The sequence below is a fragment of the Peromyscus californicus genome, unplaced genomic scaffold, assembly GCF_007827085.1.
Source record: "Peromyscus californicus insignis strain IS unplaced genomic scaffold, ASM782708v3 Scaffold_8__1_contigs__length_139910024, whole genome shotgun sequence".
Lineage (NCBI taxonomy): Eukaryota > Metazoa > Chordata > Mammalia > Rodentia > Cricetidae > Peromyscus > Peromyscus californicus.
In genome coordinates this window covers 22957365-22981478 of record NW_026294606.1, presented here as the reverse complement: position 1 = coordinate 22981478, position 24114 = coordinate 22957365, and the positions used below count along the sequence as shown (strand labels likewise).

Below are 24114 nucleotides of genomic sequence, written 5' to 3'. Positions count from 1 at the left end.
GTTTGGAGAGATATGGACATTCAATACACAGCATGGTCTACACTGAGGTTCAGGTTTTCAAATCTATCGTATGTATTTGAGGTCAGATCCATGCTTTTCACAGAATTCTGGGAAGGAAATGGCAAAAAGATGAAGTTTAAATATGCTGATTTTTCTCAGATTTTACAGCTGGAGTTGAAAAGATGTAATTTAACCTGGCTAAAACCAGGATGAGTCACAAGAACCTTGTAACTGTGTTTGGGTGAGAGGCAGTGAGCAGCTGGGGGACACTGGTGGGAGGACACTTTCCAGTGTACACATTTCATACGGTGAGAGTTTTGAGTCACTCAAATATATTACAATTTTCAAAGTAGGAAAATACAAGTAGATGTTTTCCTATCAAAGGACTCCTTTACAAGTCCCTTTGGCTTGTTCACTAGGAGAAATATTTACAAGGTAGCAATTTTCATATGACTTCAAAAATCCATATTTAAATGTGACAGTAATAAAAACTAGCACCTACTGTTACTTATAGATACAGATTGCATTCTGAGTGTTTAAGGACCCGAATGCCATGTTGCCCTTGTCCTCAAAATATCCCAAGGAAACACTGCAATGAAATATAAGTATAATGAATTTATATTCCCTACAGTAAGTAGCACATGAAATAAATATATAATGAAACACTAAAATTCACAGATAATGAAACTGAAGCTTAGAGGTCAATAGCCCATTGTAATTAAATGTTCACATTGGCTTATGCAGTTAAATGGGGGTTAGCACCCAGACACTTGAGCTTTAAGAGTAGACAAAATATACAATCTACTGTGCTACGATGGGGAAAGAGGAGAACAGTTATGAGGAAGTGGAAATGTGTGAGTTTGAGACTGTTTGGAGTGAATTGACAATGGACAGATTATCAACTGAAGTGTTTTACCAGTCGTGGTGATAGACATTACCAGAAGCAACCATAGGACCAACCTCAAATGTTGTATTGGTGTTTCCTTTAGAGGGAAACACTTCTCCTTGGATGGAAGCAGGGGAAACTCATAAGAAAGTTACAAGAACTCACCACAAGGCTAGGAAACTTCCACAACCTTCCTGAGGTTACATAAGCAGTAAACAGTTGCTGAAGGAAAGACTCTCATGTGAGACAGATGAGGGGACCGGCCTCTCCATGAGGTGGTAGGCAGGTGTTAGATGTTGTTAAAGTACTATTCAAACACGTTAAGGACACTATTAGTGTTCATTACTTATTGTGGGCTCTCTTTCCAGTATTCATTTTCTATTAGCAAAGACTTTGGGGATGGGTTAATTTGACCACTTGGCAAGTGTCCTCTCTCCCCTGTTGCCCTGTCAGCCTTGAGCAAAAGGACTGCTGGTTAAGCAGTCAGCCAGTCTCCAACACCAGTCACCTGGAACACTCCATGGATGCCCCGAGGAAAGGCGCTTCACACAGGTTGCCCTGTACTTCCTGCTATACAGTCTTTGATGAACTCCAGCTGATCCTGCAACTATTTCCACCTAGGGGAGCATTTTGATCCTGGCAGCCTAGTGGTATAGTGGTTGTTGCTGCTACCAAACAGACGACTGGGTAGTTGGTGCAACCACAAACCTTCATTAGCATGAGTGATTTTCTGTGGTTGTTGCAAACACCTCTTCTTGGACTATTTCAGCAGATTTTTCTGGTTCATTTTGTAAGCCGTCCAAGAGACAGTGCCCTGTGCTACTGTCCCCTGGTGTTACAATAACACCTCTCTGAAGAGGTCTTTACCTCCTGTCCTAATTTGCTTCCTATTGCTATGATAAACACCATGCCCAAAAGCAATCTGGGAAAGAAAGGGTTTTATTTCATCTTACAGTCCATCGTGGAAGGGGAAGTCAGAGCAGGAACTCAGCCCAGGACCTGGAGGCAGGAAGTGAAGTGGAGACCATGGAAGAACACTGCTTACTGACTTGCTCCTCATAGCTCACTCAGTTTGCTCTTTTACACAACCCAGGACCACCTGCCCAGGTATGGTACTGACCACAACGGGCTGTCCCTCCCCACATCAGTCATTAATAAAGAAAATGCCCCAGGCAATCAGATGGAAGCATTTTCTTTATTGAGGTGACCTCTTTCCAGATGACTCTAGGCTGTGTCAAATTGAAAAGAAAAAAATGAATAAATAAATAAAACCAATGAACACATCTGCTTATTTTGGATAGGGGCAGACTGGGGCTGGCAACATGAAGAAAGCACCAGAGAGAACAGAAATAACAGCAATGGCAGAATAGCACCAGGTTGGCAGTGATGGGAGAAGAGGCGGAGCTGAGTGGCCAGAGGGCTGAGCTGCAGGGGGCTGAGCTGCAGGGGGCTGAGCTGCAGAGGGCTGAGCTGCAGAGGGCTGAGCTGCAGACGACTGAGCTGCAGAGGCAGCAGAGGGGCCAGCTGCATGTGACACTTACAGAAGAGGCTCCAGGCCTGGGACAGGTGGACTTGGCAGCAGCTTGTGACAGCCGCCCTCCTGTCAAATACCTGGAGATACACAAACTACCAAAGGGCAGTACTTGAAGAGCTGCTCCTTGCCTACTCACAATTCCTATCGGAGTACAGCAGAGGGTTCCAGTCTGCCGACTGGTAACAAGTGCAAGATCAGACTCTGTTTTGATTTAAAGAATTTGGTATTTTATTCACTATGGATTTTTGTAGTTTAAAATATACCGCATTTTAATATTTATCTTGATAAAAGTTTTTTTTTGGTTGTAAAGTTGCATTAAGTTTCATATTCCATTGTGTCTCAATCATCTACCATAAATGCTTGGATATGAGTTTTTTTTATTTTTATTTATTTATTTATTTTTTTTGGTTTTTCGAGACAGGGTTTCTCTGTGTAGCTTTGCGCCTTTCCTGGAACTCACTTGGTAGCCCAGGCTGGCCTCGAACTCACAGAGATCCGCCTGACTCTGCCTCCCGAGTGCTGGGATTAAAGGCGGAGTTTTTTTTTAAAAAAATCACATGGAAAAGAAAAATGTTAACTTTCCTATGAAGTTTACTCAATTATTCATTAAACAAATATTTCTGGAGCATTTTTATGTTAAGCACTGCCCTAGGTTCAGGATGTTTTCAATATGTATTTTTAATGTGTGCTACAGCATTTTAAATAAATCTGTGTAATTATTAAAGAACCCAACAGCTTAAAGCTTATGAGAGGAGAGTTTAATGAGATGCTCCAAGACTCGGGTATAAGCCTTTCACTAAATGTGTTCACATTCCTTAACAATGTCAAGTCCCTTTCCAGCATTATCAGGTAACTTCCATTCTGAACTTTAATGCTAGGGAGGGACTAGTGAGTCAGGACAGATAACTATGGCTGCCCAGAAAGAAAAGAGAGAAAGAAAAAAAAAAGGGTGGGGTAAAATTAGAAATGATGCCCCTTCAAATCACTTAATTCCTCAAAATCAGTTTCTCTGTATATAAAAGACAAAGAATTAGAATGTTAGGGCCTCATTTATGTCTGATAATTTTGAAGTAACAGATTTAATTCAGCTGATAAACTCTAAATTACAGTGGGTTTTACTTCAATTCCCATTAATGATCCCCAAATTTCCTTTTCCTATATTGTGAGAGCAAAAGAAAAATATACATAAATATATACCTGCATATACATTATTGTTATTTTTAAAGTGCTCACTAAGAGCGACAATATTTAGGCCACTCGACCCTTCACTGAGCAAATACACCTGGTTAGTTTAGTTGTTTCTTTCACTTTCCTCTCTAAACTGTATCAGCAGTGTTTGAACAAAATGGAGTTGGGTGAGGTGATAGCACGCTTTGCAAACCCTTAAATTTTTATTTTTCAAATTAAAAGGTTTCAAACTTCAAGGAAGAGGGTAACCAGCATAACTGGACTTAAGATGCTTCTGAGGCTGACCTTGGATTTGAAGGACAGGGAAAGGGGGCTGATCTAGTTTAAGTGCTGGGGAGGCATGTGCAGTAACAGAGACTCACAACTGTAGATGAAAAGAAGAGCTAGAGCCAACCTTGGCCAGGAGGATTCAGACACCTGCCGGGCCTTGCGTCAGTAAGTGATTTCAGATTCTGCAGCCCCGGGAGGTCAAGTTCGTACTGTCGGCAGGAAGGCTAGTTGAAATGACAAAGAGGATCTATTTCTGTTTTAGTGGATTTAGCAAAGGAAGAGACTTATCCAGGCCACTGGACTCACTCTCAGACAACCCCGCAAATAAAAACACCATAACATTGTCATTTACATTTCTGCAAAAAGTTGCTCGCAAACGCCCTCACGGAGAGGGAAGGATCTCGAGTCGCGAAGCACCGTCCCCAAATAAAGCCCAAACTGAGAGCTCCTCAGTTCCATGCGCAGGGACGTCAAGCCTGCCCTGCTCACCGGCTCTGGGTCTCCGGGGGCGCGCAGACGGGCGGGGGCGAGGGGCGTGGAGGCCGTTCCCTCGGAGCACCCAATCAGCAGCGAGCCCCGGCGGTGGCGCCAGTGACGTAGGAGGCGCTCCCTCCGCCCCACTGCGGGCGGACGCCGAGTTCTAAGCGGCTGCGGGCGGCGCACGCGGAGCCGGGGCAGTGCGCCTGCGCAGCCGCTCACCCGGGGGAGGCGGGGCCGAGGGGCGGGCACGCGCATGCGCGCTCCCGGGGCGGTCGCGGGCGGAGGGGGCGGCTCCTCGAGTGTCGGCGACCCGAAGGCCGAGCGAGCGAGCGAGCGAGCGGCAGGCGGGCGGCAGGTGCCGCGGCCCGGCGCCGCAGCCTCGTCGCGCGTCCCCGCGATGAGCCTCGTCCCGCGGCCTGTCCCTGCCGGCTGCCGGTCGGCGCGGGCCTCACGGCGTGACCCGAGCCTCGTGGTGTGGCGGGCCCCCGCGGCGCGACGCGGGCCCTGAGCGGGAGCGGCGGTGCCTCCCGCGGCCCAGGCCTCGCCCTCCCGCGCTCCTCGATGTCTCCCCGGCGGGGAGGACGCTGCCTGCGACACCCGCCGAGCGGCGCCCCCCGGAGCGCCCCGCTGTCGCCCCGCGGCGACGATGAGGGCGGAGGGCGCCGACCACTCGATGATCAACCTGTCGGTGCAGCAGGTCCTGAGCCTCTGGGCCCATGGCACGGTGCTGAGGAACCTCACGGGTAATGCGCCGGGCGGAGGGAGCGGTGGGGGACCCACTTCACGCGTGTTCTGGGCGTCCTCAGCCCCGGCCTGGTGCCGGCCGCTGGAGCACGCGCGAGTTGCGCCGGTGCCCAGACTGGATCACAGTTCACGTTTGTGTCATTAGCCCCCCCCCCCCCCCCCCCCACACACACACTGCCCCGCGTACACACACACTCACTCAGCTTCTTGAGGTTTCCATCATTTTTATTCTTTCCTTCCTGGTATAGCTCTTTTTCTTGCTGACAAATCTCAAACCAAATGCAGCACTTCCATTCATTCCCTGCTCACGGTGATCTGTTTGCTTGGACCGTTCTTTTTTGGAGAGAGATGACTAAGTAGATTATAGTGGGTCAGGGGCTGGGCCAAGGGCTAGCTAGAGCAGTCAAAGCAGTTGTCTGTCTTCTCTGCTGTTTCCTTTTGTCTGTCTGTGTGTCTTCTTCTGGCCTCAAGTTGCTGCATCTGTGACATTTGCGAATTCTGTGTATTTCCCTTCAGTAATCAAGGTGATTGGAAATTGAATTTAGATACATTATAGCATCAGTTTGTGGTTGTTAGAGTGAGGCATTAGTACACAGCATATTTTCATCTAATCTGTAGGCTTGCTTTGGGAAGAAACTTTTGGTTTTCTTAATGTGGAAATGTTTATAGTCTGAGTTTTTAAAAGAGCTTCTAAAGAGGAATAGTGACAGGAAAGCGATAGGATTAACAATTTGAGTCCGGGGTATCTGCTTTTCTGAAACAATAGCAACCTCCCCACTCAAGGGCCCCCCCACCCAAAAAAAACCTCAGGTCTTTAAAATGTCTTAACTCCAATTGAACATTAATATTTCAAAATTTGTGTGATATCAAGTTAATAGCATATAGTATACATATGCATATATTTATAGGTAAAAATCTGACCTGATACAGGGCGCACATGCTCAAAGAGAAAAATGTGATGGAATTATGTACCTCCAGGACAATTTTCAGCTTACTTAATTCCTTATATAAGGAAACAACACAATTAAAGGAAACCCTGGAGCCAGCAGACTCTTCTTGGTTGCATGTTTATGGTTCTGAAAAGTTAAATCCACATAAAGGTAATTTCAAGATAAGACTCTTCTATCTTACTTATGACTTTGTGTGTGTTTATCCACAGTTTCATATTTCAAAGTATGAATTGTTTATTAATGAATAATGATAAAGACTTAGAATATAGATTGCCTATATTAATAACTAGCTTGGCTCATCAAGGTATTTTATAGAAAGTTGGTGTGGGAACTCTAAAGTGTAAATGTAGTGGACCTGTTCGCAAGATTTAGCAATGTTTTAAAACATTTAAGATTCTTATCTTTGCAATGGCTTTTCAGCTCCACAAGTTACCCATTTGGTTAGGAATAGCAGATAGCAATCCTGGAGAGCTTTGCTTATCTCTGGTGTGAGCCTAATAATTGCTTATATAAAGTGACAGCCTGTGGTTCTGTGTGTCCTGCACATACAGAGGACCATAGCTGTCCCACATGTAGCTTGAGGCTTAGTCAAGAGATGCTGTCTGCTGTGCCATGTGCAGCCTAGTCTGTTCAAAACAAGCAAGCAAGCACAGCTCCCAAGACAGTCAGCCCACCGCTGATTGTCTCCTATGGATTACTCTCTCTGTATATAATTTCTAATCTTAATATCTCTGCAGAGTAGACATACAAAGCAGTTCAGGCAAATGAAACTGCCCTAAGTTCTAGTGAGCAAATGGGACTTCAGAGCAAACCTGTCAACAGAATGCCTTCCCCTTTCCCTCTCCATAGCTCTTTATTCAGCTTCATCCTCTGCTTTGTCAAGCATTGTGACTTTCTTGCTTCATCCTGCCACTTCTGCTGTTTGTACCTACTTCTGTTTTTGAATGCCTTGCAATTTTTGTCTCTGCTAGCTTGAGTGAAAGTAAGGCTGCTGTCTTGCTCCTTTCTGAGTTCTTATGCCATAGTGTACTGGACTCTGGCACATTGTAACTGCTGACTCCATGTGTATTGAAGTGAGTCTGTGAAATAGGACCTACTGTGTTGTTTCATCTAGGTCTCTTAGAGTGAATGTGCCATTCAAGTGCAGTGGGGTGCTTAGGCGGCCTTTGTAGACAGTCATCTCACACACCTGGAGGACGGGCAAATGCATATTGAATGCAGTTGTATTTAGTGCTAGGTACTGGCTTGTGTGTTCTTTATTTGATATTGTCAGTAGTTTTTGAGAGATTGTGTATGTTCACTTTACAGATGTAGCCATTGAAGCAGGAAGCAAGCTTCAGCTTGGTAGTTTACATGATTGTCCCATGTACTGTTCATTCAGAAGGTATATTTGGCATCATAGCAAACTTGTAAGTGAAACAGATAATGAAAAGAAGCAGAGTATAAAACCAGGCTATCTTGGATTATGGCTGAAGGGATTATAGAAATCTGGGTATTGGGAATTTGAGTTAATTAAATACCAAATAAAAGAGAAGTAAGCTATCGTTTCTCTTCTTTGTACAAACAAGCAGTGTGATTTTACTTTTAGGATTTTGTCTAAGAAGCAGGAGTCTGCTTTGATAGGAATAAACTTAGCCGAGAAGAACTAGAAGCACCCTAACCCAAGAGTTTTACAGTTTCTGCACTACCAGTCTGTCACTCTTACCAGCCTGTGGTGAGAGGTGTTTAATGGCAGAGGCAGGCCCGGAGCCTCTCCTGACTCTTAGTTTCATGCCTGTCCTTTCTGCCCCACATAGCTACTTAACCCAGGCAGGTCTGAAAAATAGTAAATCTTAGGATACTTAAGATTAGCCTGGCACATGTTTGTCGCAGGCTGAGAATATGTAAGGTTATCTCCAGTGGCTGGGTCCCATATATTCCAAGACGCATCCCCTACACCCACCCCCGCCTTCTCCCCTAGCTACTTGAAACCACAGATAGTATCTAGTCCTTAACATGCATACTTATGATACAGTTTACTTTCTGTTAGGTGCAGCAAGATGCTTAACAATAAGAACATAAAGCCGGAACATTTTAACTACACACTGTCACTACTGTATCACTACTGTTGCATTCTGATGCTCTTAAGTAAAGCAATGGGCTATTTGAACACAAGCATTGCGATACTGAGGCATCCTATCCATAGCCACCAGTCAGTCTGATAAGGGATGTGGTTCCTAGGTCTGTATACCCTTGACAGAGATGAGTCTTAGATAGAACAGAACAGCATGAGGTGTTGTCATGCTATTCAGAGTGGCCAGCAATTTTAAAAGTATGAGTTGTTTGTTCCTAGAATCTTCAATTTAATATTTTTGGATGGTTGGCGATGCAGGTAGCCAAAACCATAGAAACTGAGATCTTCAATGATGGTTTACTGATTTGTCCAGTAAATAACAGATGCTGGAAAGTGTTAGGTACTATTGAAAAAACAGTGCTTTCTAACATTCCAGTGGCTGTTGTTTTGTAAATTACTGACCCATATTTGTTATATTCCCAGTGGTAGGAATTCTCTAAGGTTTGGTCAGCTGTTTAATGTTTCCCTCTTTTGGAGACGTTCATATGAGGATTCTAAGCACAAGCCATTTCCAAATCCTGTGTCTGTTACTAGACGACCACCGTCCACAGTTGCTGTGTGTCTACCCCTTTCTCTGTAGTGTTTAGGATTCCTCCTTTGCTTAACCCTGAATAGCTTTTAGGCTTTTTTTTTTTTTTTAGCTTATTAGAGAGATGAATGGCTTCCTTCCTTTCTTCATTCACAAGTACCCTTTTCTATGAATGTGCTCTAAATTCCTACCCCTCAATCTGAAGTTGAACTCCATACTGGGTCTACCTTTTCAGCTTTGTAACTTGATTGGTTTTTTTCCCTAATAACTAACTGTATCTTTTTGCTTTATTTTGTTTTTCTTAACTGATTTGACTCCCAATTTGTATTCTGATCCAAATTTGGTTACTAAGGAGTTAGAGAAGAATTTTACTTCAGAAAAGGCAGGTCCTTAAACTGCTGGCCAAGCATAGTGGGATTGGGAAAGGGATACTGGGCCCTGGGAGAAAAGTAGATGCTGTCTTAGGCTTGTCAACTTCCTCTTTGACAACAGAAGATGTAGGGGGCAGGTGCACCCCTTCTTCTCTTTCCTGGTAGTAAGTGTTGAGTCTGGGGTCCAATATATAGTGAAAGATAAAAGCTTTATAGGTATCTATATAAATACTGTTCATTTTGTGTATACATGTGCATGTATGTACAGTGGGTCCTCAAATTATGATATGGTTAGGTCTGATAAACCCATTGTAAATTAAAAAAAAACTATTAGTAGAAAATGTATTTAATATATCTTTCTTACCCAAACCAACACTTAGCCTAACCTATCTTAAATGAGCTACCAGAAGTCATCTTAACACAACATCGTATTTATCAAACACACAGTGGGAACAGAGTGCTTGTGTGGGCATAGGCTTACAGCATTTTAAAGTTGACAGTTTGTAAGTTGAACCACTGGTAATTTGGGGTCTCTCTCTGGCTGTGTATTAACTTTTAGAATATTCATGCACATACTGTTACAGTTTCCATTTAGAGTTTCATAGTTGATAAACTGTTTTGCTGTCAGCCGAAAGGGGAGAAATAGTTCATACACGGTGGTGCAGTCAGCACCTTTATTGTTGTTTTCAGGTAGCTGTGCCTCCCTTGGTGTGGCTGTGTTTACCATTAGGTTACATTCCCTTACTGAGGTAGGCACATGTAGAGTGGTCAGAAATCCTCTGCTGTTGCTTGGTCCGTAACTGCAGCTTTAATCATACACTCTGCGTTTGGTATTTGTACCAGACCCCACAGTTGACTGTTTTTTGAAACACATGATTGGTATTTCTTACTCTGGTGGTGTAGCCCAGAGCAGTAAGTGCAGGCAGGGCTGCGCTTTATAGCATTCACCGTTCTAGAAGGACTCCCTGGATGTTTGACAGAGGGCACTGACTGTAAGCTTTGCAAAGTCAGGCTCATTGTTCACTGGGCTCACACTTGGTTTCCACTCTGTTGTCTTGGAGCTGTACGTAAGCCCCTGTTCTCTGGAGTACTGCGGATTCATTGTAAGAATATATAGGCTATGATTTTTTGACTCTTTAATAATTAACTTTAATAAATTATTTATTAAAGTTAAAATAATTAATTTTAATAAATACAATTATAATTTTATTTATCTTTGCTTTCTTTAGTGACCAAGACAGTGAGCTAATCATAAAGACAGGTCAGAGATGTTGTGCCTCTAGTAACTATTTTAGGAACCCCAAACTGGAAAGGAAGGGAAATTGGGTCCAGGGAAGGGAGCTAGAATTAAAAATGGTCAGGTGTGACAGGCAAGTCCTGAGAGTTGAGCACTGGCTGTACATAGCCTTGGGAGGAAAAATCTTAACATGGCTACTCATTCAACACTTTACTGTGCCAGAACTATACAGAACATTTCACATGTGTTTTCCTGTAATTAGTGACTATGTAATTTATTTTCTTACTATGTATGATTATGTAAGGTGTGATAGGCTAGTTATGTATTTTAATGACCTATTTAAGCAATAATAATTAATCATAGACTACACAGTGGTGGCAGCAACACCTTTAAGAGATCTCATTAACCTTAACTGGGTGCTGCTGGTGCACTCCTTTAATCTCAGCACTCAGGAGGCAGAGGCAGACGGATCTCTGTGAGTTCGAGGCCAGTCTGGGTTACAAAGCAAGTTCCAGGACAGTCAGGGCTACAAAGAGAAATCCTGTCTTGGGGGGGAAAAAAGGCTATTGATTTCATTTAGAGACCTTGAGCTAGTAGACTCAGCTTAAAGAAACTTTCCCCTAAATTTTATGGAAGTAGGAGAAGTCAGGTTTTACCTGAGACTAAATGCCAGTGCATTTAGGATAATATATATCCTAGACTGTAACCACGGACACATACGTACTTCCTGTAGGACTTAGATAAAGTGGACCTTCAGGTGGGGACCACCGTGGAGACCTGACTTGTTTGAGCTTCCTAACTTACGGCACTTCCCCTGCCCCAGAGGAGCTGTCCTGTGTACTTGAGAGCACACTGATTTTCCTCATGTTTTCATAACTCACCATGGCTTATATCATCCTTATACAAAACAATTTGTGTTTAGCATTTTAGTTTTAATGATGAGGACATGTCCATATTAGAAACTATTTGTAGGATAACATTCCCCTAAACCTTTTTAGTGAGCAGGACATGGCTCTAAGAATCTTCCATGTGTTTTAGTTGATTCTTACAATACCCCACATTGTGGGCACATGGGCCCAGCTTGCAGAGCATGTGGATCAGGACTTGAAGAGTCATTGCTGTTCAGCAAACATGTCTTAGACACAGAGGTAAATCGCAATTGGTGACCCCTCCTAGGCCTCTTTTGCAGTGAGTATTAACTTACAAATTTGAACTACTTTACTGCTGAGTTACAGTACTCTCAAATTTCATAGCTCAGAACAAGGAACATCTCACAGGTTCAGCGCTTTGGAAATAGTGCTGGTCTTGGGTGCTTCAATGCACCTGTCAGCTGGCCTGTGTTCTCTGCAGACTGCCCCGGGACCTGAGAGACAGCTTCCACAAACACATTCTTGTGGGAGAAAGGCTTTCACGGGACTGTTCACAGTTGTCTTCCCCACAAAAAGATGGGGACAAGTTGGACCAAAACAGAACCCACAAGTCTATTTAACATAATCTTGGAAGTACAATTTGTAGTTATGCTGTGTTCTGTTGGTAACACATACCAGCTCGTGTCCATTGTGGGAAGCGAAAGCAAAAGCAAGTTTGGCTGGAACAGTTGAGGACCTGCTGGAAAGGAGCTTTAACACTTGAATAGGTGTGGGGGAAGGGAAGAGGCCTTCAGAGGGAGGAATGGTGTCAGCACAGAGGGCAAGGGCATGCAGTCTCAGGGAAACAGAAGCCACAAGAAAGAAGGCTGTTTGGCGTGTACAGTCGTATGGAGTAGCCATGTGAAGCCTTTCCAGGACCCAATCTGGATTCTTTTTTTTTGGTTTTTTGAGACAGGGTTTCTCTGTGTAGCTTTGCGCCTGTCCTGGAACTCACTTGGTAGCCCAGGCTGGCCTCGAACTCACAGAGATCCGCCTGGCTCTGCCTCCCGAGTGCTGGGATTAAAGGCGTGCGCCACCACCGCCCGGCTAATCTGGATTCTTGACTGCAAGCCTGATGCTGGCCATTGTGGTACATGCCGAGAAACAGATAAAATGGTCCTGGAGGACTGGACACTCTCAGAAGTACTTCCTTATGGCTTGTGGACTTTGGGAAGGCCCAGGAATAGGATTTTGAAGAAACCTAAGGGATGGAGATTGTTGACCCTGTATATGTGATAGTAGAGAGTGAGGGAAAGACAGCTGCTTATAGAGTACTCCAGGCAAAGGTTGTTTTTTAAATCAGTAATAGGAAACTGGTTTGCATCCTCAGACTCTCTCATCCTCTGCTGTGCACAACTTCAGGCGGAAGTATTTGCTACTAACCCTGCTTGTATATGGGATCCACTGAGGCTGGTTATACAGATGCCAGGGCCCAGGCTGTATAGAGTATGGGTCATCAAGGATTTTAAAGCTGCTCTTGGGTAATTCTATCATTGTGTGCTCAGCAAATGGGAGTGTGTGCTTAAAAACTACTAAGAAGTTTTGGAATGAGCTTTTAGCTGTGCAGTAACGTGATGGAAGTTCATGTGGTGTGTGTAGGATGACTGCAGACAGGATCTCCATATGAACAGCTTACTTCCAAAGAATAAGGGTAACTGGCTCTCCAAAGTGACTGTCTTTTAATACTCGAGGATGATACCATAATATATCGAAATATTTTGTTTATATAATCATTAGCCATAAAGAATAAGCCCTATTAATGTGTAGTGTACTTAAATTTTTTCCATTTCTTTTTGGTTTTTCAAGACAGAATTTCTCTGTGTATCCCTTGCTGTCCTGGAACTCACTTTGTAGACCAGGCTGGCCTTGAACTCACAAAAATCAGCCTACTTCTACCTCCCGAGTACTGGTATTAAAGATGTGAGGTACCACACTTGGAGTATATTTAAAATTTTTAAGTCATGTAGTTTTGTTACATCCAAAATATATAAAATTAAATATTTAAAGTGTCGGTAAATATGTACATAAAATTTAAGTTAGGAATCTTCCTGACACCAAGCTAGCTGTGGTCCTTCTAGATTTCTGTCTGCATGTGGAGTCAAAAGAATGAAAGAACCTGTGTCAAGAATCGGGCTTTTGTTCTTGTGTCTGTTGGAAGGTCGTAAGAGAGCATCCGATCTCCAGGAACTGGAGTTACAGATGGTTGTGAGCCACCATGTTGGTGTTAGGAAGAGAACCCACCTGGGTCCTCAGCAAGAGCAACAAGTACTCTTCACCACTGGGCCATCTCTCCAGCCATAAGCTGTCTTACTTTACACCAGCACGTATCTCCCAGACCTTGCTGTCTTTACCTGTAACATTAGTGCTGTGGGATGATCTGTATGTCAAATGTGTTGCTGATTGGTCAATGAATAAATCACTGATTGGCCAGTGGCCAGGCAGGAAGTATAGGCGGGACTAACAGAGAGGAGAATTGAGAGAACAGGAAGCTGGGTGAGGGAGACACTGCCAGCCGTGTCTTGTCATGGCGATGACAAGCCGCATGTGAAGATGCCGGTAAGCCACAAGCCACGTGACAAGGTATAGATTTATAGAAATGGATTAACTTAAGATAGAAGAACAGTTAGCAAGAAGCCTGCCACAGCCATACAGTTTATAAGCAATATAAGTCTCTGTGTTTACTTGGTTGGGTCTGAGCGGCTGTGTGACTGGCGGGTAAGAGAGATTTGTCCTGACTGTGGGCCAGGCAGGAAAACTCTAGCTACACATTAGTGTTAGTTTTCATATTGGTCTTGCTGTGCACCACCACACCTTTAATCCTAACAGAGGCAGGAGGATCTCTGTGAGTTCGAGGCCTGCTTCGTCTACATAGTGAGTTCCAGGACAGCCAGGGCTGTGTAGAAAGACCCTGTCTGACAAAACACAACAAGATGATAATAATAATATTGACATTGTCATATTAAGGGAAAACTGACATTTTAAAGAGTTAAGGAAAGTTCAGAAAATATTACTAGGGGTCCAGAAAACAATTTTTCATGTGTATGTAAATGTCTCATTAATCCTTGAATTATAGCATTTTCAAGCAGCCCTTCCTCAGACTTTCAGTATGCTCATTTGTAGGATAAGATTTAGAGCTAGGAAAAAATCTTTGCTGTCTAATGACTACTTTGTAGCTCTTCGGACTGAATTGTTTCCTTGTACCTTGGTTTGAAACCTGAGTTCAGCATCTCTAGCTTCCTTCCAGTTCTGAAATTACTGTTGTTTTTATCCCACTGAGACATAACTGCCTCTTTGGGACTGCAGAGTCTCAATTGAGCATTCCTTGCTGAGAGCCTCTGGTTGTGGTTTTTTTCGTTTGGTTTGGTCTAGTTTTTGGAGACAAGGTTTCTCTGGCTGTCTTGGAACTCAGTTTTGTAGACCAGGCTGGCCTCAAACTCACAAAGTCTGGCCTGCCTCTGCCTCTCCAGTTCTGGGATTAAAGGTATGCACCAGCCACTACCACCTGGCTTCTGGTTGTGGTTTTATTTCCTGACCTGCCATTCATGTATGTGGTCTTATACTTAGATTAAATTGAGGAACATGCTCTACTTAGATTAAATTTGAGGAACATGTTATATGTGGAGTTTTATTAGAACTTATACTATTGCTATAAAAAGTTTATTTTTAGCTTTCAATATAAATAACCCTATATGATGAGACTGAAAAATCTTACCCATTATTAAGATTGCTTTTAGGTCAGTGTTTGATTTAAAAATCATGTGGTAGTATTACTACTTTTTTTTAAGCATCGCATATATAAGTTAAGTAGCTTGAGGGCATATAAGTAATAGCATGGAAGTCTTCTATAATTCATCTATTCCACCTTCATATAGATTCAGATTTTTAAATAATTATTCCATATGCTTTTCTGAATGAGTGATCAATATAAGGCGATACTGCCGTAGCTTTAATGTTGAGCAGTATTTAAGTTACTTTAAATAACCTTAACATTTTAAAGCAAGTGAAACTGTGATTATTGTAATGAAAATCCTGTTTTTCTAAAGATTCCCTTTTACTGTTCAGTGCTGCATATTGTAATTTACGATTTTGAAATTATAGAATTAGCAAGCAAGAGGGTAATTTAGTCTAAGTGGGTAATAAACAGTATTGCCATAACTTTGAAAAGGCAGTGTGGTAAGCAGCTGTTGAAGGTGCCAGAACTGACTTTAAAAATTTGTGGTTTTCATCTCCTAAGAAGCAAAAGTGGAGAGCTATTAGCCATCTAAGCTTGTATGTTAAAGGACGCTTCAAGCGGGTGGAGACCGGAGTTCTTTTGAGTGACAGGAAGACTTGTATCTGTGCTGCTTTAGCCTGTCAGCCCTTCTTCATGACAGTGGCTCTTCTGTTAGTACGCTGCCATTGGCCAAAGAACGTCCTTTCCTGTCTTTAGCATAAGTGCTGGCAGGTGGTTCTCTTAAATTCTCCTTCCAAAAAGAAAAAAGCAGAAAAAGAAAGAAAAAAATCTTCCTTGTGACATTTTTGCTGGATATAGGTATCTGCCTGCCTATCTTCCTCCCTTTGATTTTCCTCTGGGTGACACTGGCTTCCGATTCAACGATTTTGCTGTGGAGGGAAGGAATCCTGTTTGTCTGACTTTGCATTCTAGGAGTCCTGGCTTTGTGGCTTGCTGTCTTTGGTCACTATATCTTCAAATATCTTTTTTTTTTTTTTTTTTGCTTTGTTTTGTTTTTTTCTGTTGTCTCTTCTGGATCCCTATTACATAAGTTCTTTGAAGGAGCTCCATAACTCTTGGATGTATACTTCTTTTCCACTGTCTTTTTTTTCTCTTCTGTTTTAGTTTTAATAATTTCTTTTGGTATATCTTTAAGTACCTCAGTTCTTTGCCCAGCTGCCTCAAGTCTCTTGATGAGCCCATTGATGACATATTTTTCTATCTAATATGTTTTGTTCAACTTCGGTCATAGTGTTTCCTTTTAACTCTTAAGAGTTTCTGCCTAGCTCTTAAAACTCGCTGCCTGGTGGAATTGTGGACTGTGCCGTCTGGGTCAGGTTCTGTTGATTGCTGTATCTCTCAGAAGAGGGTTTTCCAGTTTTTTGAGTGTATATCAGTTTTTGTTGTTGGATGCAAGATAGAATGAGGTACATAGTCTTCACTGGTAAAGACCAGCAGTGATGCACACTACTCAAGGGCTAAGCTGAGTCTGAGTTTGGCTCTTGCTCTGGTTACCCTTGCTGTACCACATGTCTCACATTCTCTGGAGGTTGCTACTGTTGTCTTGTGCTTGAAATGGGACCTGGTGCTGCAGGGCTGCTCTCTGCTTAGTGCTCCATTGCCAGCTTCCAGTCATCTCTGCATGCCTGCTTGCACTGGGACTCCTCATGCACTTGCCCATTGCTGAGCTGTTCCTTGTGACTCAGTACTAGGCTCATTGTGGGGATTCTGGTCATGCTTGGTATACTGGGGAATTGGGGTTAGAGCCTTCCCAGCAGTCCTGCCTTTCCAAACCATGGTGGGCTAACTTGGCTTTTGTCTATGCTTGGTCTTGGGTCGGAGTTTCTGGTGCCTTCAGCGGTAACTGACCCCTGCTTGGAGTAGGCTCCTTGGTTCATGGACAGTCTTGTGCTTCTCCCCTGAGGGTAGAACTTTTTCCTTTTACCCTTTTCTATACTGCAGCAGCAGTATATTTTCATCTCTGGAGGGTGACAAGGTTTGCTGCTCTCCCATTGGTGAAGGGGTTTGCTTTGTGTAAAAGGATCCCTAGAGGCAGACTGTGATCACCTATCTGGCCTACACTATCTACATCACCAGGAGGCTTTTCTAGCCTCCTCCTTACCACTCAGTCGTTCTAGGGCACACCTAGGAGAGAACAGCACACGCTTGTTTCTCCCTCTGTCATTTTAGTCGAATGACAGTTAACACACAGATCTGGTTTCTTCTTACTCCCCTAGGCGGTGCCCATCTATGGAGGTGGAGGTGTCTTTCGACTGACTTTGTTGCCTAAGACCCTCCTTATGAGCTAAGGAGAAGTTTTGATTTTGTAATATGTCTATCTGAGTGATAATTCTTTTAGCTTTCTGTAGCCTAAATTCTAAATCACATTTACTGTTTGAGTAAACCTAGATTTTAAAGTATGACAAAATAGATGCTACAATTAAGGGGAAATATGCTATATAAACTAAAATAAAGCCATATACAAGTGTAGGTTACATAATAGCTACCTTGTCTACCTGACATTTTCTTGCATTTAGTTTTATTTCTCATCTTTCGCTCACATTTTTGATAGTGTTGTGAATAGACCAAACATGCTTTTCCATTGTGTAATCCATATGCTCTTACCTATCACTAATCCTTTCTAGAAATCCAGGAGGTCAGATATGATATCTCTCTTGTCTCCTCATCCAGAATGGACCAGTGGTCCTCCCAAATATTTCTCAAGTTTTTTTTCAACCTCAAGGCCAGTACCCAAGTCCAGGCCTTAACTTTCTTTGGACTTGTGACATCTCACGTTTGCTCATCTGCTCCTGTCTCAGTTTCCTGTCTCTACCAGAGTGGTATTTTTACAAATTGAGTTTGGTTATGTAACTTCTGCACTTAAAATCTGCAGTGGATAGAAGATGTGGCAGGGCCGTTACAATCATGAACACACAGGAGCTGTGGCTACACCTGCACACCACACACCACACACACAGGCACACACACACATGCACACACAGGGAATGGGAGGAAGACAGAGAGAGGGAGATATGAGAATAGGGGGACTAGGTGGGAAGAAGGGGAGTCAGCAGAAGGGGGAGATGATAGAGGGTAATGGAAGTGAATATTATAATGCATTGTGTGCACACATGAAATTGTCCAAAATTTAAAAATCAAAAGCTTTTTCAGTGGGCTGCCCCAGACCTTCCACCGTCACAATAAAGTGCACATTCTTTAGAATCTGTAACACTCCAGTCCCTACCTGTTTTGGCTCCAAAACACCTCATCTCCCAACAGGTTTTGGCTTTGGTCAAACAGAGTTTTTATAGTCACATACAGTTGTGTGATTTGAACATCGTGATTTCTCATGCTTGGCTGTACAGGAAAATCAACTGGGAAACATTAGAAAAATCCCAGTGCCCAGTTTGTGGTTGTTATGTACAAGGCACAAGACCCTGGGTTTAGTCCCCAAATGACTGCACCACCAACAAAACTCCACAATCCTCTAAAGCAGTAGTTCGAAATTTTCCTAATGCTTCAAAACTTTGATACAGTTTGTTGTGGTGACCCCCAAAATTATTTTGTTATTTTGTAACTAATTTTACTACTGTTATGAATTGTAATGTAAATATCTGTGTTTTCTGATGGTCTTAGGTAACCCCTGTGGTAGGTTGCTGGAGTTCAGTTGAGAAGCACTGCTCTAAAACAAATCTTTATTCTGGAAGAAGTAAATTTACTAAACATGTTTGGCTTGCTGAGCAATTTGCTGTGTATCACACTACTCACTCCACCTCTGTAGCATGATAGCACCCGTGGATGGTCTGAGCATACATTCTGGTGTTCACGTAGGAATTTTTGAAATTTTGCTCTTTGGATTTTAAAATATCTTCTTTAAAGGCACAATTACTTTTAGCCATAGATTGTTCAGAGATAGTGTGGAGCAGATATGGCTCATTTATTAGCCCTAATCTAGGGAGTCTTACCAAATTATAAATGAATTGTATCCCGTAGTATAATCAATATGTTATAAGATCAGAAGTTTCTGCTGTTAGCAATGTAGTGGGACCAATTTCTATATGTTTGGATTCTCTGGAATGGAAAATAAAAAACCTTGCCATCACTTTATTTTATCTCCTTTTGATGAATTAAAAAATATAATAAAGCCTAATTTTTAAAAACTGTATTTTCATTACAAATGTTCAGAAGTATCTTAGACTGTTCAACAGTGAAGATTCTAAAATACTGTTACCCGTCATTCATCTTATCTGATAACAAATCTTTGGTTGATTTCTAACAAGCAGGATCATCCAGTGTCTACCTTTCTTTGTCATATTTTTACTCAGTATTTTCTAGATGTCTCAAGAGATTAATTTATCATATACTGTGTTTGTTCAGATTAAATACAAAAACATAGAGGCTAATGAGTGACTTGGTAACCAGGGCTGAGGGATATTACAGATGGGAGCAGGGCTATTTCTAGTATTGTTTGGAAACTAGGACAAATTATAATTCTCTCAGATCTCACCAAAAAGGAAGCAAACACACTGCCATGATGTGTTTAATCATTAGTTTAAGATGATGATTACAGATAGTTCTGCCTGTGGCAGGTGACTAAGAAGGCTGGTTGTGTTCTGGGAGAAGACATGCCTCTTCCAGTGAGTTATGGTGATTTCTTTTACATGAGGCGCTTCCAAGTGTTTACTTTGTGTGTTGTATTTTTTAGCTCTCTGTTTTATATTTTGTTTAGCACTAGCAATGTCACCTGATGTGGCCGCCTTCCTTTATTGCCCAGATGGAGGAGCTTGTTGGGAAATGGGCAGACAGAAGTAAGGGTGGGGGTGGGACTCTGCATGTTGACATTAGCTATGGAACTTAAACAGTTACCTCCTTCCAGTTCTCTCAATTCTCCCAGTGCTTGGTAGCTACACTGTTCCATCTCCGACAGAGCAGACATTGCTGTCAGCTGCCTCTAATACAGCATAGTGGTCCAGGCCGGTGCTCACACGTAAGCAGGTCCCGATTTCGTTAAGCTCAGCAAGGGGAGTAGGGACTTTTAGGGTTGTGAATACTGCCTGTCAGCCAGATGTTGGCTATTTGGAGATTAGCTAAACTTGCCTCCCTGTTCAGCTGTATGCAATAATCCTGCCTCCCTGTTTAGTTATATGTAATAACCCTGCCTCCCTGTTCAGCTGTATGCAATAACCCTGCCTCCTTGTTCAGCTGTATGCAATAACTCCGCTTCTCTCTACAACTGTATGCAATAACCCTGCCTCCTTGTTCAGCTGTATGCAATAACCCTGCCTCCCTGTTCAACTGTATGCAGTAACCCTGCCTCTTTGTTCAACTCCATGCAATAACCCTGCCTCCTTGTTCAATTCTATGCAATTACTCTGCCTCCTTGTTCAGCTGTATGCAATAACTCTGCCTCCTTGTTCAGCTGTATGCAATAACCCTGCCTCTTTGTTCAACTCTATGCAATAACCCTGCCTCTTTGTTCAACTCTATGCAATAACCCTGCCTCCTTGTTCAATTCTATGCAATTACTCTGCCTCCTTGTTCAGCTGTATATAACAAACCTGCTGAGCTTCTGGGGTGCTGTGGCTTCTCCATCAGAGACTGGCCTACCCAGTCCCTGCTTTTCTGTGTGTCTTTGTATTAGTCTTTTTTCTCTTTTCTTTCCTGGCTCCAGTCAGGTCAATACCTAGAGCCATATAGGACAGGCCCAAGATCACAAGAGGATGTCATATGTTTGGCTGGCATTTACCCAAAATATGTGATGTGATCAAATGAGATTAGTGCTTTCAATTCCATTATACTGCATACCATATCAGAGCAGAGTTTTGTTAACTAATATGATGGTTTTGATATAAATACTCCGAGATAACTTTTCCGACTGAATACATTCTAGAGATACATTGTTTGGTGGAAACAACAAACTAGGAAAAGGCTGAGGTTCTCCATTTGGCAACATTCTTCCCTAGGGCTATGGGCACCTGTCATTAAGGTCCTGCAGTTCTCTTCATTTGAGCCAATTATAGGTTCCTGTGATTGCCACTGGGGAGTGAGTCCTCATACAGACTTGCTTGCCCAGAAGGTCATGTTGAAATGTCAGGAAATTAAAAGCAATGGTAGTAGCTCTCAACCTAATTAAATATTAGCAACAGAGGTCAGTGTTTTCTAAGATGAATGGTATAGTACAATTAAGAGAGGGTAAAAAGGAACCATGAAAATAAACTCAATTTTGGAGTAGTTTGTTCAGAGAGAGTTAGCTTAACAGATGACCCTGGGCTGGTTCTCAGGACCTCTTGAGGTTGTATTTTAGTATATTGATCTTTTGATATCTTGGATCTTTATGAAACATTAAGCTTGAAATTCTTCTTTCCTTATTAAGTGCATTTATTATGTAGAGTTAATGTATTCAGTGGGCAAATAACCCCACTTTTATGTTAGATATGTGTTAACTGTAGTCAAGAATTATTCCCTTGTGTATTACTAGGACATGGAAGAGGCCTTCAGGGGGAAGTAAATCTATTGAGCTTTCCTAAGTGTATGTATATGGGTGGGGGATACAGGGTTTTGTTGACTTCTGTTACTGGAGTGTTTGTGACCACCATGAGACCGTGCTTGCCCTGAGTAGGATGTGGAAGGCACTTCCCAGTGACACTTACCCTTTCCTTACATTCTCACTCTGTTAGGTTCACTTTGAGAAAGTATATCCTTTAATATACAGATATCTACTGAGCTAGTTAAATTTTTGAGTTCTTAATGCAACTTACTCTAATCAAAGTTGTTTGTTCTGGCATGACCATGGAATGAAAGCACGATTTTCCTGAAAGTTGAAAGAGAAAAACCTTTAAAAGTCAAGATTTGTCTATTTTTTCTTAATGATCAGTGTCACTGCCTTTTATTGTTGGGAGGTACATGTGGTATTTAACACACATCGTAAAATACGTCAGCTGTCTCTTCCTTGGAATGATTTCAAGTTTTCTGAATCTGTTCTCTGTGTGTGGCAGGAGAAAGTTCATGTTCTCACTTTTTTCCCCCCTGTATTTCTGGCTTTCTTTTCCTCATGATTAAGCTTTTTTTTCTGAGATAATTACAGCTCCACAGTGACGGTAGGAAATAATATGTAGGAGAGCTGGTTAGCCCTTTATCCAGCTGGCCTGATGGGTTGTCTTCAAAGCCCACAGAGGGTTGAAGCTGAGATACTAATACTGATTCGGTTCTGCCAACTGTACTCGGCGTCCTCCAGAATTGTGTATGTACTTGTTCTCGTGTGTATGTGTGTGTGTGTGTGTTTCTCTGTGTATGTGCATGTGCATCTTTATCACTCACAGTGTGTTTACTGACACACAGTGAAGAGCAGCCCTTTTGCCACAGGTAAGTCTTAGGCTGCCCTTTTGTACCCTTCTTCATTTTCAAGACAGGTTTTTGGTTTTTAATTTCTTTATCATTCTTGACTTAAAAACAACTGTTAAAAATTTATATCCATGCTTTATACATTTTAACTTACTTATCTCTTAAAAATAATGATTAAAAAAATAAACATATGATGAAACCCATTAATTGTTTCCTCTGCTCTCACAGGGAAGACTGTGACCAATGTACCAAGCAGTTCTTCAAAGCATCAGCTAGGTGTTCTATAATTCAGTTCAGCTCTGACATTCCACCTGGAGTTAACACCCGATCCCACAAGTTAAGGGTCAGTCCCAGAGGACTGGCTCACTCCAGATGCCAGTTCAAAGTCTGGATTTTCCCCATACTGGATGTTTTGGGAAGCCCCAGCTGAGAGGCCACATGTTACTCAGGAAATTAGTGTCTCCTCTTTGGACTTGTAGTCTTGTGAATACAAATTTTAAGAACAAGCTCAGAAAGCAGTTTCAAGATAATTTTATTAAAGTTTTTTTTAAAACAAAATAGTAGGGAAGGCGAGCTGGAAATCTTAGCATCTGTCAGGAGGAAGGAGATGAGAATTAGAAGAGAGGAAACATGCCTTAGGGTAGCAAGCAGCCACATGGCAGACAGGAGCCCACGACAAAGGGCAGGGTGTGTGTCTTCAGAGGAAAAGGAAAGAAGCACAGAGTGTGGAAGGAAGAGAGGAAAAGAAGGAGTTACTAGGCGGTGAACAGTTCAGCTCTTGTCTTTGGCTGGAAACAGAAGTCACCTTTGATTCTTGGGTTTCTTCTCTCCTCCTGAATGAGTACTTTCCGGCTCTACATGAGCAGGTGATTCAGGAAGTAGGAAGGTGTAGCTGCGTGCTAGTGGCTCTCTAAGTGACTGCTCGAAGAGTAGGAGCTTTCTGGGGAAAAAAGTACATTATCCCATTTAGATGATAATTACTCCTTCTGTCTATCTCTTTTACATGGGTAAATGAGTCTTCCTGAGGGGTGGCCTCTTGGCCCGGTAATTGACAGGACCAGCTGGATTAACTCTTAAAGGAGGAGACAACACTATATACTATTGTAACTTTTGGCACAGATCAGAATCGCATGTCTCTACCCAGGGCCAGAATAGATTCTATTATGGAGAGGTTCCATCCTCAGTGACCTTTAAGGCTCCTGTAACATTCCCCCTTCAAGAATGGGGACCTAATTGCATTTAGGAGATAGGCTGAAATTGGGGAATAGATATAACTTATTTTCACCAAGAAAACCTGGAGTTCCATCTCCAAAGCTGTTCACCAGAGGAGATGAATGTCTGGACTAGAGTTTGGGACACTCTCTCATGCACAGCCTGCAGGCAGGGTGCTCATTTAGGAGGAGATAAGAAACCAGGACTTTCTTGTGACCAAGGACCATAGAATTCTTTACTTTGGGGGACCTGCCCCAAAATTACCTAGCTGGTTTCAGTCTCCTGTCCTAATCAATACTTCTGACCAGAGGTAAATTAGGGATTTCTATGTCCTCCACTTGGGATTTGGTTATTTACTAAGTGGCCCACAGACTTGTAGAGATACTTAGTATTTCCTTGTATATTATAGAGGATGTGATTCAGAGGTGACTAGATGAAGGATGTGTATGGGGGGGACTGCTGGCTAGTTTTATATCAACTTGACACGAGCTAGAGTGATCACAGAGGAGGGAACCTCAGTTGAGAAAATGCCACCTTAAGATCAGGCTATAGGCAAGCCTACAGGGCATTTTCTTAATTAGTGATTGATGGGGAAGAACCCAGCCCATTGTAGGTGGTACCATTCCTGGGCTAGTGGTC

At 42.5% G+C, this 24114-nt stretch overlaps 1 protein-coding gene across 1 annotated transcript in view; it reads left to right on the top strand.

Moving 5' to 3' along the window:
* The first annotated feature begins 4688 nt into the window (after positions 1-4688).
* The window catches only part of Tmem170b (transmembrane protein 170B), a 38423-nt gene continuing 18997 nt past the window's right edge, over positions 4689-24114 (top strand). Inside the window, exon 1 of the mRNA XM_052727138.1 lies at positions 4689-5101. Within this exon, the coding sequence (XP_052583098.1) occupies positions 5005-5101 (97 nt within the window). The 5' untranslated portion in view covers positions 4689-5004. The remainder of the gene's footprint in view (positions 5102-24114) is intronic.